Raw genomic sequence first — 16,434 nt, 5'->3', positions numbered from 1 at the left:
CAACCACAAAATGAAAGTAATCTCTTCCAAATTTTAACATAAAACATTTGTTTTAGAGGAAATGATTTAGAATACCGAGTGTAGGTATCTGAGCTCAGTACCCTTTTATCCAGATAGGTATAGGCCAACTCCTTGTAGTTCATAGACATAATATGCTAAAATAATTGGGAGGAAAAAGCCTTAACTTGAATGAAATAATAAAGAAATAGTAATCCGTATAGTGCTGTCTTTTTTTCTCCATTCAATTATGTCTGATTCTTGGAGACTGCCTGAACAATCTTCAAGTTTTGCAGTCCACATCCAGGCAGTTTTTCAGAAGTTTGTAATTGCCTCCTTCCTAGACATGAGAGAAAATGACTGGCCCAAGGCTACCTAGTTGACTTTCTGCCTAAGGTAGCACTGGAACTCACAGTCTCCTAGTTTTAGCCTAATGATTTAACTGCTACACCAAACTGCCATCTGTTCACTCTCAGATTGCTCTCTGGAGCAGCTCAAGAATTTGGTAGTTTTTGGAGCTGCAACATCCAAAAGTTCCATCTAGAAAAATAAAATGCTAAGATACAACAAAATTTGGTTTAACTGCCTGCTGTATGTAAACCAAGTCCCATAATATCCTGTATAAAATACATAAACACATACATGAATCTCATATTTCTTTTTAGTTTCTTTTTAGTTCTTATAACAACACATGAATCTACTTGAAATTTGACAATTTTAAGACAGTTCATAAAATTGTTTTCTCTCTGCTAATACATATGTCAAACTGAGTTATAAAATTGTATGATGAAAATGCTTTTTTCCTAAACCTTTTATTCCTCAGAAGAATTTTAGAGTCACAATGGAATGAGCAGATTACTTACCAATGCCTGTTACAAATCAGATGCATTACTTTAAAACTAAAGACTATGTGTAATCCCTTAAAATTAGTAAAATAATTCTTACATTGTGAAAGTGAAAATAATTAAATGTATTAAGGAATAATCCTAATTTAATTTTTTATTTATTATGTGCCAGCTTTTAAGTAACTACCTAAATTTTCTCCAGCCAATCTATTTCCATTTAGATTTTCCAGTGGCACACCCATCGTCTCTCTAATTGAGTCCATCCACCTGTGTTGCCCTCTTTTTGCTCAGTCCAGCCTGCTAAATTTCTCCAGGGAGCTAGATCTTTGCATAATATTTGCAAAATATGATAATTTGAGCTGGTTATTGGTGCCTAGACTGAGAACTCTAGATTATTATTTTTTCTATGATCTATTTTTTAGTTTCTTTGGCTGTCCATGATATTCTCTGAAGTCTTCTGTAACACCAAAACACTAATATTTTTTCTGAACTGTTTTTCAAAACAGTTTTCATTTCCATAGAGTGTCACAGACTAAAACTTTGCTACATGATTCTGGTTTGCAGACATACGGTATCTAAATACATTTTCCAAGGCCTTCGCCATCACCCTCCCAAGTCTACTCTGTGTAGTATTTACTTGGTTCCTTTATAGCAGATAGTCAGTCATAAAGGCAGGAGCTATCTACGTCTTCAATATCTCCACTGGTTGATGTACCTAATTTGGTCTTCTTTATATTTACCTCTTAGCTCTTCTTTTCTTTCAATCTACTCCATGACCTTCATTGCTAGGGTTTGTAGATCATTGGCATTTTCAGCAGTCGGAGTAGCATCAGCAGCAGTACTGTTTCTTCCTTTAGTTTTGAAACCATACTCATTTTCCAATCCAGCTTCCTTCGCTATGTATATATCTACATTAAATAAATAAGAGGAAAATATGTACCTTTTCTCAATAGCAATAGCTCTTAGACTTATATATGGCCTCATAGTGCTTTACAGCATTCTCTAGGCTGTTTACAATATTGCTCCCAGTAATCTGGGTCCTCATTTTACCAACCTTGGAAGGATGGAAGTCTGAGTCAACCTTAAGTCCTATCAGGATCAAACTCCAGGCTGTGGACAGAGCTTGCCTGCAATGCTGCATTCTAACCATTGCACCACCAGACTGTACCTGACCAGCTTCTCGATTTTGGGAAAGATTTCACATGAGAACTCTGATATTCTGAGATTTCCATTTTTGTAAACACATTTCTATACTCAATGAAACAGACATGTACTTGTTTTTGGAATTCTTTGGCTTTCTCAACTATCCATGGTGCATTGTGTGTCTTGTTCCTTGGCCTTTTGTAAAGCTAGTTTGAACATGTGGCATCTCCTTTTCTATGTAGGGCTTTCACCTGTATTGGGTGATTCTAAGTGTTAGTGTGAAATTAAGGATATTATGAATTAGCTGTATGTTCATTAAATCTCCTTATTTTATACTTGTGTGTAAACTGGTTTCTTCCTATCTGTTGACCACTGAGTCATTTTTCAGATTTGCTGACATAGTTTGGTTAGAACCCTTGCAGGTGCTTCTTTTGAATTCTTATTGCCCTCCAACTTGGTAATGATGAAATGATTTAACTTTACCTTCTAATCCAAGTAATGTTACTTAGATAGTTTTACTTTATATGTAATTATCAGTTATAGCATCTCCCCTATTCTCACCCATTTATTAGGGAAGTTAACCATATTTCAAATACTAACTTTCAAAGGCTAAATTGCTGCCAACTAATATCTTTTTATCCTGATGCCCCCTGTGTCTCTTTTCTCTGAGGTTAGAATAAAAATGATTAAAATCCAGGGCTTTTTTCTATAAATAGAATGGTTCTTTCTGTTTTCAGGAAGCACTGGGATCAGCAGAGTTTCCCATCCAAAGAACGGACAAAGATACATTTGTTATTTGTGGGTTCCCTTCTAATTCAGGGGTTCAAAAGAGCTCTGACTGTCTAGCTTAGGCTTTATTGAGCTGACATAGAAAATATTCTGTAGAAAGAGAATTCAAATTCTGGATTCAAGCCAGAGTGTTTATTTTATAGAAATTAAACTAAAATCAGACTTTTTCTGCACTAATTAAAATTATTTTTAATTGGATAATTTAAATGTGTATGTATGTATGTATGTGATTTTTTTTTCTTGTCTTCAGACTGCTTTGGCTCTAGCTATTGCTCAGGAGCTGGGAAGTAAGGTTCCCTTTTGTCCTATGGTTGGAAGTGAGGTGTATTCTACTGAAATAAAGAAAACAGAAGTCTTGATGGAAAATTTCAGAAGAGCAATTGGTAAGAGACTTAAAGCAAAAAAATGTGTGTGTGTAAGGATTTATTTATTTATTAAATTATGTGCGATCCAACATTTTTATATTCAGTATTTATTCTTTTGATTGGAAGGACACATTTGTTTGCTTCTCTTTACAGTGCTCTTGCACAGTGATTGACCTGTCTGTTAGTGTCTATACGAACTCTGGTGTTTTCTATATTATGATATGTTAGCTAAAACCAATTAAAAATAGTACAAATTGTTAGGGTTTGAGGATTAACCCCTAGCAGAGTATTGCAGCAGTAGTCAAGCCAGGCAACCAAAGGAGATCGGAAGGGCCCCAGAGTATACACACACTGAATACAAACACTGTTTGTAGTTTAAATAGTTTTTAATCCAGTTAGAGTTTAAGCATTGTCATTCAGTCCATTAAGTCATTCACAGTATTTCCATCCAGTAAGACTCACTAGTATAGTCCAAGTTAAGAGTCCTTGCAATATCTTTATCAGCCGATAAAGATATCTTCTCCTCCTCCGGTTTCACTCTCCAGAGAAACAAACGCTGGATATTCAGCAAACAGTAGCAAACAAAAACAGTTCAGTCACAGGCACTCACAGTCAGTAATCACAGTTAGTCGCAGCAGCACACAGTTACAGTTACAGCCAGTTACAGACAGACACAGTAACAGACAGCAGACAGTAGCAGCCAGCAACAGACAGTCAGCAGTTACAGACAGTCTTTCAGCTTCTAATGCTTCCTTATATAGTAACTTCTAACCGCACCCTTAATCGGCTAATTGCCTGCTGCATTGTGCTTAAAGTGATAAGCACTTAAACCATGATATCTAAGTTTTATATATTTATTCACCCAAACCATATTTGGTATCAATGTTATACCTAACATACTCCCCTTTTGGGTGAAATAAATATATAATACCTTTACAATCTTATCCCATATTTTTCACAACTCTCCTGGTGCTTACTGGCACCTTGGGCTTTAGTAAAATTATCAGCTAAATTGTCCTCCGACATACAGTACTCTAGCTGAATCATCTTACTTCTTACAGATTGTCTCACGTTTAGGTATCTTAGATCTGTATGCTTGCTCCTTGTTTTTACTCCAATATTTGTGGCCATTTGAATTGCTGCCTGATTATCTTCATGTATAATTATAGGATAATCTACAGTTATACCTATATCAATTAACATTTGTTTATACATTATTAACTCTGTACATAACAATGATAAACAGGAGAATTCTGCCTCCATAGTAGACAAACTTATATGCTGTTGTCTTATTGACTTCCAGCCTATTAATGTATTACCCAGCATTATGGCTGTTCCTGAAGTCGACTTTCTAGTGTCTCTTTCTGATGCAAAACTAGCATCTGCATAAGCACTCAAAATTAAATCACCCTTTGGTTCTAAATACAATGAATAATTCATTGTCTTTTTAAGATATCTTAAAATCCTCTTAGCTGCAATCCAGTGTCTTTCACATGGTGCAGAATTGAATCTAGCCAACTGATTCACACAGTACGATATATCTGGTCTAGACCAATTACTAATATAACTCAAACTACCAATTAAAGATTGATAAATCACCTTATCAAACTCAGGGCTTTGTACATCAGTGTTGCTAAACTCCTGACTCATTGGAGTCTTAGCTGGCTTACAAAGCTCCATCTTGTAATCTTTTAGTAATTTGCTTATCTTATCTTCCTGAGATATCTTAAAACCTTTCCGTGTTTTCTTTATATTCAAACCGAGATACTTCTTTATCTCCCCTAATTGCTTGATCTTTATTCTCTTTCCTAATGATGCTATTATTTTATTTGCTTCATCATTAGTTTCAGTTATCAATGCAATATCATCTGTGAATAGTAATAATAATGATACTTTCCCATTTGTCTCCCTCTTAAACAGACATGGATCGGCTAAACCAGCTTTAAATCCTATATTGTCTAGTTCCTTTACAATATACTGGTTCCATTCATAGCCTGATTGTTTTAGACCATAGAGACTTTTCTTTAACAACCAACAATCATTATTATCCTTATTTTCACCTTTAATACCAACAGGTTTTTTCATATAAATAATATGTTTTAATGGGGCGTGCAAGTAAGCAGTTTCCACATCTAGATGGTTAACTATATAGTTTTTACTAGCTGCCCACACTAAAGCTGCCCTCAAGGTTGCTGCCTTAAGACTAGGTGCAAACACCTCATCGTAGTCATTAGCATTCTGCCTAAAACCTTGGGCTACTAACCTTGCCTTATGGATTAAATTACCATCCTTATCTGTTTTTTACCTTAAATATCCATTTGCAGCCAATGGATTTCTTTCCTACAGGTAATTTGGCATTTTCATACACCTTCATATCTCTTAATGAATTCAGTTCCTTATTCATTGCTGCATACCATCTTTCTTTTTCCTTATTAGGATACTTTTTAATTTCTTCTACAGAATTAGGAACTTGATTAATCTGGCACACTATGTTAGCCTGGTACCTATCAGGCGGTCTAGATATACGTGTAGTTCTTCTGGGAATTACAGGGCTTACAGGAGGACTTTGTTGAACTACTACCTGTTCATCTTCCTCATCCTGTTCAGCTATTGAATCTGTTTCTTCCTTTATGGGCACTATTTCATCCTGTATTTGTCTCTTTACTTTATTTTTAAAGTTACAGGGATAACTAATGGGATTTCTATAGGATTCAATAATTACATCTTTATTGACATCCTGTTCTAATTTCTCCCATCCTTCATGTTCTAGAAATTGGGCACTAGCACTACATAACACTTTAGATGTGCCTTTCTCCCAAAATCTATATGCCCTATGGTTTGCCTGATAACCAACGAAGAAAAATCTTTTAGCTCTATGTTGCCCTTTTTTTCTGAGTTGTGCAGGAATATGCACCCATGCTGGTGCACCAAATGTGTGCAGGTAACTTAGATCAGGTTTCCTGCCATGCCATCTGGTGAATGGAATTTCACCTGTTGTTGTATTAACAACGTTGTTCAATATGTTATTAGCACACATTGTAGCCTCCCCCCACAAAGAATCAGGTAACCCAGAATCATTTAACATTGTTCTAACCATTGCCTGTAGTGTTTGGCCTCTTCTTTCAATAAAAGCGTTATGTTCTGGCCTGTATGGAGCAGACTTCTTATGCTCTATTCCAGCTACCTTAAGTCTGTTCTGGAATTTGTAATTAATAAATTCCGTACCATTATCTGTCACCAGGGTTATCAGTTGTCGTTTAGACTTACTTTCAGCAAACCTAAGCCAATTGAAAAATTTTTGATATGTTTCAGTTTTGCTTTTCATTAAATAGCAAAACCCATATCTAGAATAATGGTCCATAATGCTCAGTATATATCTAGCACCTCCCATACTGGGTTTCTTTGGACCTATTATGTCTGCAAATACTACTTCTAAAGGTTCTTTTGTTTTGAAACCATTTAGCCTATTTGCAGGCAATACCTTGCTCTTATCTTCACAGCAAACATTACAACGCAAATATTTATCACAAGGTTTTAACCTTATTCCTTCAGATAACTCAACTGTACGTTTTAGCATTTTAAAATTTACATGCCCCAAACGTCTATGCAATAAATGGATACATTCATCATGAGGCTTTATATTATTAAATACAGTTTGAGCCTCCCCTTTCTTACTATTATCTAATACATATAATGTTCCATTTAAAGCTGCAGTTACCCTTTTGTTATCTTTTTCAATTATGCAATTATTATCTTTAAAAGTAATTACATAACCTAATTTATCTAATACCCTTACTGAAAGCAAATTAAACTTTAGTTGCGGTACATACAACATTTTTATATCCTGGTTTATGTACGGACAACGTGCAAAACCTTGACCTTTAGCTTTCAGTTTCCAGCCGTTAGCAATAGATATATGTTGAGAACTTGTAGACATTTTTATAAATTTTGTCTTATCTCTTGTGATGCAGTGAGATGCGCCACTGTCAACCACCCATAAATTATTCTTCACATCAGAGTTGCTAAACGTGGCTAGTTCAAATGCTTTCTTTGGCTTTTTTACATTCTGGCTTTTCTCTTTTTGCAGAATCTTGCCAAATGTCCTCTGCCTCCACAATTAAAACACTTTTTAATTGTGTATGCGTTGAAGATAAATTCTCTTCTTCCAGGTGCTTTACTTTGCTTTGCTGGTTTCTTTCAAACTTTGAAGATAATTTCTCTTCTTTCTTATCTTCTCTCAGCTCGTCACGCTCACGCCTTCTTCTGGCTTCTTCTAGTAGCCTGCCTGTAATCTCGGTTAATGAGAGGCTTTCTTTTGGCAATACCTCTAACGAAGTCACATAGTCATCATAGCTTTGATCTAATGAAGATAATATTATATAGACTTGTTGCAGTTCATTAAATATAAGCTCTTTTTCTTGCAAATCTTGAAAAATGCTCTTCATACAGTTTAAATGAACTAACATATCTCCATTCCTCTGAAGATGCGTTCGAAAAAGCTTCCGTGTAAGATTTATATGTGCTCCTACACTGTCCCGAACATAAATCTTCCTGAGGTTCTCCCAGCAGTTTGCAGCATTTTCTTCTCCACGAATATGGACAAGCTGCTGATCACAGAGAGTCAGTCCTATGATGCATAAAGCCTGCTCATTCTTCAGTTTAAAGTCTTGTAACTTTTCTTTATCATCATCATTAGCAGGATCCCAGCTACTCACATCTGGTGGGTTTGCTATAATGTCCCACAAACCTTCTCTGCGTAGAAGTAAACTACATTTCATTGACCATGAAACATAGTTTGTTCCATCCAGCCTGGATATCATGGACAGTTGTGACAAATTTACTTGTGCCATTGCTCTTCAGATATTTTGACTATTTTAAACTAATTAAAACAGTTTGTTTTTACAGTAATGTGCAACTCACACCAACTCTCTCTGCTATATCCTGGTTAGTTAGACTATGCTGCTGGGCCCATAACCAATGTTGGGGTTTGAGGATTAACCCCTAGAAGAGTATTGCAGCAGTAGTCAAGCCAGGCAACCAAAGGAGATCGGAAGGGCCCCAGAGTATACACACACTGAATACAAACACTGTTTGTAGTTTAAATAGTTTTTAATCCAGTTAGAGTTTAAGCATTGTCATTCAGTCCATTAAGTCATTCACAGTATTTCCATCCAGTAAGACTCACTAGTATAGTCCAAGTTAAGAGTCCTTGCAATATCTTTATCAGCCGATAAAGATATCTTCTCCTCCTCCGGTTTCACTCTCCAGAGAAACAAACGCTGGATATTCAGCAAACAGTAGCAAACAATAACAGTTCAGTCACAGGCACTCACAGTCAGTAATCACAGTTAGTCGCAGCAGCACACAGTTACAGTTACAGCCAGTTACAGACAGACACAGTAACAGACAGCAGACAGTAGCAGCCAGCAACAGACAGTCAGCAGTTACAGACAGTCTTTCAGCTTCTAATGCTTCCTTATATAGTAACTTCTAACCGCACCCTTAATCGGCTAATTGCCTGCTGCATTGTGCTTAAAGTGATAAGCACTTAAACCATGATATCTAAGTTTTATATATTTATTCACCCAAACCATATTTGGTATCAATGTTATACCTAACATATGGTAGCAGAGGATGGTTTCGATATTTTGTTCAGTCTAATTGAGCATGTTGTCAAAGAAATTTGATTAAGTGGTTTACAGGTAAAATAGCTTGTTCATGGGGTTAAATTTTTCTTTATTACCGTATTTTTTGCTCCATAAGACACACATTTTTTGTGTCCCAGAAGTGGCTGGAAATGTCTGAATCTTACGGAGCAAATATTGCCGAAGCTCCGCCCATCTGCTGCCCCCCACCCTTTGGCTGTTTTCGGCCTCCGCGCGTCCCTTTTTCAGCCCATTTCAGGCAGTAGGGATTGCTGTCAGCATTCACCGCTGCCGAATGGCGGCCTGGGACAGGCCTAAAATGGGACTCATGGAGGCCAAAAACGGGGGGTGGGGAAGCCGAAAATGGGACAGCTTCATGCTGAAGCTGACCAGGCTGTTTGCTGCAAGGATGCTAGCCAGATGAATACTGATGGATGCTGGGAGGCAGAGGCAGATTTTTTTCCTTGTTTTCCTCCTCTAAAGCTAATGTGCGTCTTATGGAGCAAAAAATACGGTAAGTGAATTTATTAGCTGAAATATATATTTAAATTTCAAGTTATATATACATCCAGTTGCAAATGTTTGACAAACATTTGCATCTTAAAAAATCTTCAGTTACTCTTCGTTGACAGTTGATATCACTATTCCTTTTAAACTTTAGTATTGCTTAAATATAGCTTAATCGTTTTTATTATTGCATCCGACATCTGTGAATTCTCCTGAGCTCCCTATGATTTACCACAGACCATCTAAGTATTCAGTAGCATTAAAGTGAAGAAATGTTTCCATCAGTCTTTGCAACTGAAAAAAGTGACTCATTGATTTCTCTAAGAAAGAGACTTTCAATCATCTATGGTCTTTAAGTTTCAATTAAATTGGCAGGGTTCATGGACAGAGAGTTCAAAGATGGAGAGAGCACCGTCTGCAATATTTCCTTGAAGTGATGAAGAGTTACCTGTCAGATTTGGAAATTTGAACCAACAGCTGAAACCTGTGTCAAACCCATTTGTCATTCCTTGAGATAGCAATAATTTAATAGCCAGCTACATTGTTGATGCTTCACATTTTCTGGATGTTAGGATGGAGATACTTCTAAACAAGTATTTGATGTTAATGACATAAATTTTTCTACATCTGTTGAATTGGGCTGATTTCTCTTTCAGAAGTTATTAATATTTTAAAATAACATTGGCAATCCAAATATTCTTTTAGTGCCAGCAATGTAATTTTTTTAAAAAAAATCTAATTCTTATACGGTCACATAGATTTTCAATCTTAAATTAAGAATTTCCTAAATGATACAGTAGGGTAAACAATAGCAATTAATTTTGACAAATATTACAAAACAACGTATAATTTTAGCTCTTACCAGTTGATACTGAGTTTAGAAGCACTAAAAATATACAAGATAAGTATCTGAAATAGCAATGGAAATGGAAATCAGTGTTTGCTTCCAGGAATAGCATTATAAAGATATTATACCTTTTCATGATTTGCCCCAATGCTCGAGATAGTTGCCAAACTAAGTATGATTGTTTTGTGAGCAGAGGGGGCATACAGAGAAATGTAACTTATTTTTTCTTTTTCCTTGTCTTAATTTCTTCATGTTTGCTTGAATTTTTATTATTATGAATACATTATTTATTTTCCCATAAAGTTTTCCATTGAATTGACAAGCCTAACTGGAGATGGTGACCTTCTGGAACAATCCAATAAAAATAGCAGCCTGTAACTTGTATATTTGATATTTACAGGACTAAGAATTAAAGAAACCAAGGAAGTTTATGAAGGAGAAGTCACAGAATTAACTCCCTGTGAAACAGAGAATCCTATGGGAGGATATGGCAAAACTATTAGTCATGTCATTATTGGACTCAAAACAGCAAAAGGAACTAAACAGCTAAAGGTAGCTATAGTCATTTTTCAGATGTTCCTCAGCTTCTTAACAGTTCTGTCTTTTGAATTAAAAAGAAAGGGAAACAGGAGATTCTAGACAGTTTTTATTTACTTGTCTCCTTTTATAGGTTTATTCTGCAAATGGATGGATATAAGCTCCGGTTAGAAATTTCAATTATCTTTCAGTTAGCTTGGCACATGCACTTGAGTTTATAGATGCTGTCTATCCTCCACTGAGAGAAGCAGTTGAAATAAACATTTCCTCTGCTGGGTGAAGTAAACATGACCTTTTAAATTACTAAATAATTTCTCAAGAGCTGTATAATTCGTTTAAACTGAAATCCTATTCATACTTACTTGGAAGTGGGCCTGTTAAGGTCTATGTGGCTTTTTCTAAGTATTTGTGTTCAATATTGCCAGAGACTTAAAATATTGGTTACCATCTTTCCTACTGTGCTAACAGAAATCTTTCTGTGCACACTAAAGCAGCCCATCCCATGGTTTCTTTCTGCAATTTAGACTTTACCATGGGCATGAGGAAGTCATGCCTCTCTGACTACTTTTCTTATTTCGGGGCAAGGAAGGCTAGTCTCAGTGCTTTACTTGGCAGATATTAAACACCCCCACCTTCTTCCTAGTCTGCGGCCTGGGATAATGGTGATCACTATGCCTTATTCACGCCTTTTTTTTCTATAAAGCCTGATAATTTGACAGCATCAAAATTTCACAATATAAAACATAAAAAGAATCCCAAAAATTCTTAATCCCCTCAAAAGTTAAATATCCTGTTAAAAACAATTAAAATCACAGTAATTAAAAATCAAGTGAAAAGTCCATTTAAAAAGGTATTTGGCATGAGTTAAAAAGTAGACGGTGTTTAGGTTAGCATTTTGTGTGAATTTAGCTAGTGTGTTCTATACATTTTTATGGCTTACGTGACGGTGGCTTTGAATCAGTTGTAGCCAATTAATCAGAGGGGTTTAAATGATACGTCAACCACAATTGTATCTTGGAGTTTTTACCTCTCTTCAGAGTATCTGATGTTTAAATGATGGCATAAGAATATGTAAAAGCAACTGAAATACCATCTGAATGCTACAGTATAATGTTGAATTTAAAATATTTATATTGTAATTACAGAATGCATTAAATCAATCTAAATAGTAGTTGAATTTGACAAATTAGCTCATTCTAAATGTAGATAAATCCAAATTCCTAGAGCATGTTCTTCCAGTACTATAAATATTGCTTCTTGCATGGCTTTTTGTAGAATCAAATATGATTTTTGTAAAAACAGGTTGTCTGTTTTTGATGTTAATCTAGTTAATCATTGTTTATTTTCTCTAACTCCAGTTGGATCCCAGCATATTTGAAAGTTTGCAAAAGGAAAGAGTAGAAGCTGGCGATGTAATTTATATTGAAGCAAACAGTGGAGCTGTCAAGGTAAAGCAAGAAAGTAACCGTGAAGCTCTGTGTATTTTGACCTGCCTTCCTGTCTCCTTTGGTAAAAAGTCTTATGTCCTAACAACCTTAATCCCTTCTAGTATATGTTACCTTTAAACTCAGTCTGAAATATCTTCTTCTTACATGAATGCCACCGCTAAAGAAAGTAGTAATGTAATTCATAAATAAGGTAATTTTATCTGAGATTCCGGGTTACAATTGCAACAAATGTTTCCTCATTGATTTCTTAATACTTGACTTGAAACTTGTGTGTTTCTTATTCATAAAAGCAAGGCAAGAAGATTTAAAGTAACTTCAGTCACACTCATAAGAAATGCATAGAGCTTTTCATCTTTATCCCTGTAGTTTTTTTTGTCATAAGATATATGCATCTAGAAGGAAATGCTGCATTAGTTAGCATGCTGCTCTTATCTGATTTAAAATGTAGTATAAAGAGATACTTGGTGTTTAATGGTCAAGCATAATATTTTGTATCAAACAATAAATCATCCATGTCCAAAAGAATCTGAAATAATTTCTACACTTTCTACCAGATCAGTTGGATTTGCCCTTTACTCTATTTTCAGAAAAGTGGGGAAAAAAATCCAAGTCTTAACAGTAGCATTTCATAGCTGTTCGTTTTCAAGGACAAGTCTGGCATTTTCAAAACTCTCAACCAGAGCTTGTCATGTGCATAACTATAAAACAAGACCTTTGTTTATCAGCCTATATGTCACTCTATGAATATTTGTAATAACACTAACTATAATATAGTGTGTATGATTTCTAAATTCTTTTCCACAGAGGCAAGGTAGGTGTGACACTTATGCTACTGAATTTGACCTTGAGGCTGAAGAATATGTTCCCTTGCCAAAGGGTGATGTTCACAAGAAGAAAGAAATTATCCAGGATGTCACACTGCATGATTTGGATGTAGCCAATGCTCGACCTCAGGTATGAATGGCAAACTATGCACATACAGAAAAGAAAAATAGTTAACGGTGAATGCATTTTGGGGACTGATAAAACAGCCAGGCTGCTACAACAAAACTGTTAAGAACACTCTCCTTTATTAATATTAGTCAGTTTTGCTTCAGCCACATGGTTCTACTAAGGAGCTATTTTCCATTTGTGTCCTAAAAAAGTTAACTGCCCATTACTTCCTGAATTGTATACATGGGGGGAAAGAGTGAGAAAGAATATGAGAATATTTGGGCACTGCAAATTCTTGGAAAGAGATGTTTTGTAACTTATTGAAAGTGTATGTATCTCCCATTCAGAGAAATACTTAAAGTAACCCTAACTTTCTCCCAAGTGCATAAACACCTGCTGTGTAAATTTTTTCCAGGCTGTTTTTGCAAGATGTCTTTGAAATATATCAACTGTTCGTGCACAAGCATATTTATTCCCTGTTTTAATATAAATTCTATAAAATGGTAAACAGGATTAAAGGCTCAAGAAAATGCTATTTTGTTCATAATCAAACCTGAATACGAGCAATTTTTTTCCAACCTTTAGCATTTTAATGGAAACTGCTAAGTCTTTTGAATGCCAGATCCATTACTCGACAATGCAGTTGTGTGGAACAGCACACACAAACTTTAACCTTTTAATGATACTCTGATGCAAGATTAACATGATCACCTCATGATCACCACAAGGTTTACTATGCAGAGATACTAGTTACATAAATCAATATATATATATCAATGCAGACCTGAAAAAGGGGGTGCTGTGCTAATCGGTGAGAGTCTCACGTGCTGTTTCTTTCTCCCAAAGTCAGTTCATTTTGTTGTTTCATAGCATTGGGATAATTTAAAGGATTCAGATCATTTGATCTGTTTATGGTATTATTGCATAATGAAAAATTATACAAATAAAATTAAAAGATCCATAAAATGTCCTAGTAACACTGATTAAATTTCCATTATATATTTTTTCTGTATGCTGTATGTTCCAAAACAAATTAGTCCCATTGCATTCTGAACACAATTACATAGGTGGATTTTCATATAGACTATCAATTTTAAAATAATTATGAGTTACTAAAAATTGGTTGATACAAAGAATTTGAAAATTTGGTTTTTAGCTCAACATTCTTATATTCTTTCTGTACAAGCAGTCCTTTATCAGAATTTTTTAAAAGTTTCATTAATTCACAAATCAATGTTCTGTAGGGTGGACAAGACATCCTCTCCATGATGGGACAACTAATGAAACCAAAGAAAACTGAAATCACAGGTACGCCAAATATCTCTTTCATCTTTTTCTTATTGAAATAATTCCATTTAATGTGGTGATACATTAATGCATCATGTTAAGTTTTTAAAATAGGAAAAGAAAAAGTAATCTTTATGCATAGATGAAACGAGTTCTGTGTTGCTTAGAATCATTAAAATTGAGATTTAATAATTAAAGTGTAATAGAAATCACAATCTAATACAAATGTGATTTCACTTACTTGAAAATGTAGCATAGGGTAGTTTGTCACAACATTGATATGGTATTGTACATTATAGAACTTTGCATTCTTTTTGAAATGGCCACCAATAGAGGATGTCTTAATATAGGTAATGCTCAGTTAACAACCACTTGTTCAATAACCATTCAGTGACATTGAACATGTGGTTATTAACTGAGCATTACCTGTGTTTAGTTCTTGAGGTTCCAGCACTCTCACAATTACATGTTTACAATCTGGGTACTTGGTAACCTGTTCAAACTAAAAATGGTTGCAACACCCGACTTCCTACAAATAAAGACAATGGGAAAGTCAGCACAGGAAGTTGCGAGTTATAGTAGTAAGTTTTCCCCACCTGTGCACCACCCCAGATTCTCTTCACTCATGCTACCCTTGCCAGCCAGCAAGGGTACATCCTCCCCAATACTCTTTTCACTCTGCCTCCTTGGCCACTTGTGTGATGAGACCAAACTTTTGCTGCTTGTCAAGCACAGGCAATCAGGAGCCAAGGGGGTTCAAATGAATACATGTTTACTGCATGCCGATATTTCCTACAAGAATCTGAACCATTAATGGTCAAAAGAAAATTGGTGGTAGATAAGAGTCAATAGAATTGAAAGAGGGCTGGACTTATCATATTTTTCAGCGTATAAGACGCATTTTCCCTTCCCCCCTCAAAAAAAGTGGGTGGAAATGTCTGTGCATCTTATACAGGAATGTTGCCGAAGCCCCGCCCACCTGCTGGCCCCTACCCTTTGGCCTCTGCTTCCCAGCAATTTGCCTCCTAGCAGCAAACAGCAAACAGAGCCTGGTCAGCTTCAGCACAGCCTGATTAGCACAAGCAGCTGATTGTTGGTTGAATCGGGCTCCCGATGATCAGCTGTTTCAGGCTGCAGGGATTGCCATCACCTATTGCCGCCTCAGCGAGCCTTGTTTTCAGCCTCCACATCCCATTTTTGGCCTCCGCATGCCCCATTTTCTGCCCGTTCCAATCCCCCACATGCCAAAAACAGGCAGAGGCTGAAAATGGAGTGCACAGAGGTGGCAATAGGCAATGTAATCCCTGCAGCCTGAAACAGTAGATCGTCTGGAGGCCGATACAACCAACAATCAGCTGCTTGTGCTAATCAAGCTGTGCTGAAGCTGACCAGGCTGTTTGCTGTAAGGAGGCAAATTGCTGGGAGACAGGCAGATTTTTTTTCTTGTTTTCCATCACAAAAGCTAGGTGTGTCTTATCCTTCGGAGCATCTTAAACTCAGAAAAATATGGTAGATCTATTGTGGGCACAAAGAGACTCAAGACTGATGACGTATTTGACCCTTCCCTTGGGCTCACCCTGGCCATATCTTACACTGGTCTTGTGCCGGGCCTCCCTGGCCTGGCATACCATCCTGAAACCCCATCACACTTCGCCATGCCTCTTCAGCCACATGCACAGTCCTCACTCCCTCTCACACTCATCAGCAGCCATTTAACTGCCTACCAACTTCATACTCACTGATTTGTTGGAAGTTGCAAGGAGGTGCTTGCTGAACAACGCATGATCCTCCCTTAACAATGGTAATGGGGACTGCAAAAATGGCTGTCACTAAGTGATGTGTCACATGACATTCTATACTTTACAACCACATGGTGTTAGTGTTGGAAATTCCAGTCCCAATTCCAATCATAACTCAAGGACTACTTTTAATAAATATTTATTTGACTTGGTTTATTTGGTATATACTTAGGTATGTACATTGTCATTTAAAAGACAACATTACAATAGATTATTCCAAATTGTAATACTTCAAAATGAGAAGTTAGAAAAAATGTCATTCAGTGATAATATGCTTAGCCTGTTTTAAAGT

General features: G+C 36.1%; 1 protein-coding gene across 1 annotated transcript in view; it reads left to right on the top strand.

Annotated features, from left to right (window-relative positions):
• The window catches only part of RUVBL1 (RuvB like AAA ATPase 1), a 28,254-nt gene that overhangs the window by 1,086 nt on the left and 10,734 nt on the right, over window positions 1-16,434 (top strand). Inside the window, exons 3-7 of the mRNA XM_026678039.2 lie at window positions 3,025-3,157; window positions 10,539-10,690; window positions 12,034-12,123; window positions 12,928-13,077; window positions 14,301-14,364. Of these exons, the coding sequence (XP_026533824.1) occupies window positions 3,025-3,157; window positions 10,539-10,690; window positions 12,034-12,123; window positions 12,928-13,077; window positions 14,301-14,364 (589 nt within the window). The remainder of the gene's footprint in view (window positions 1-3,024; window positions 3,158-10,538; window positions 10,691-12,033; window positions 12,124-12,927; window positions 13,078-14,300; window positions 14,365-16,434) is intronic.

Source organism: Notechis scutatus, chromosome 2 (assembly GCF_049901735.1).
Source record: "Notechis scutatus isolate UNSWTSFEM ecotype Mainland chromosome 2, rNotScu1.2, whole genome shotgun sequence".
Classification (NCBI taxonomy): Eukaryota; Metazoa; Chordata; class Lepidosauria; order Squamata; family Elapidae; genus Notechis; species Notechis scutatus.
The sequence above is the reverse complement of the archived record's forward strand: the minus strand, read 5'-3'. Positions and strand labels throughout refer to the sequence as shown.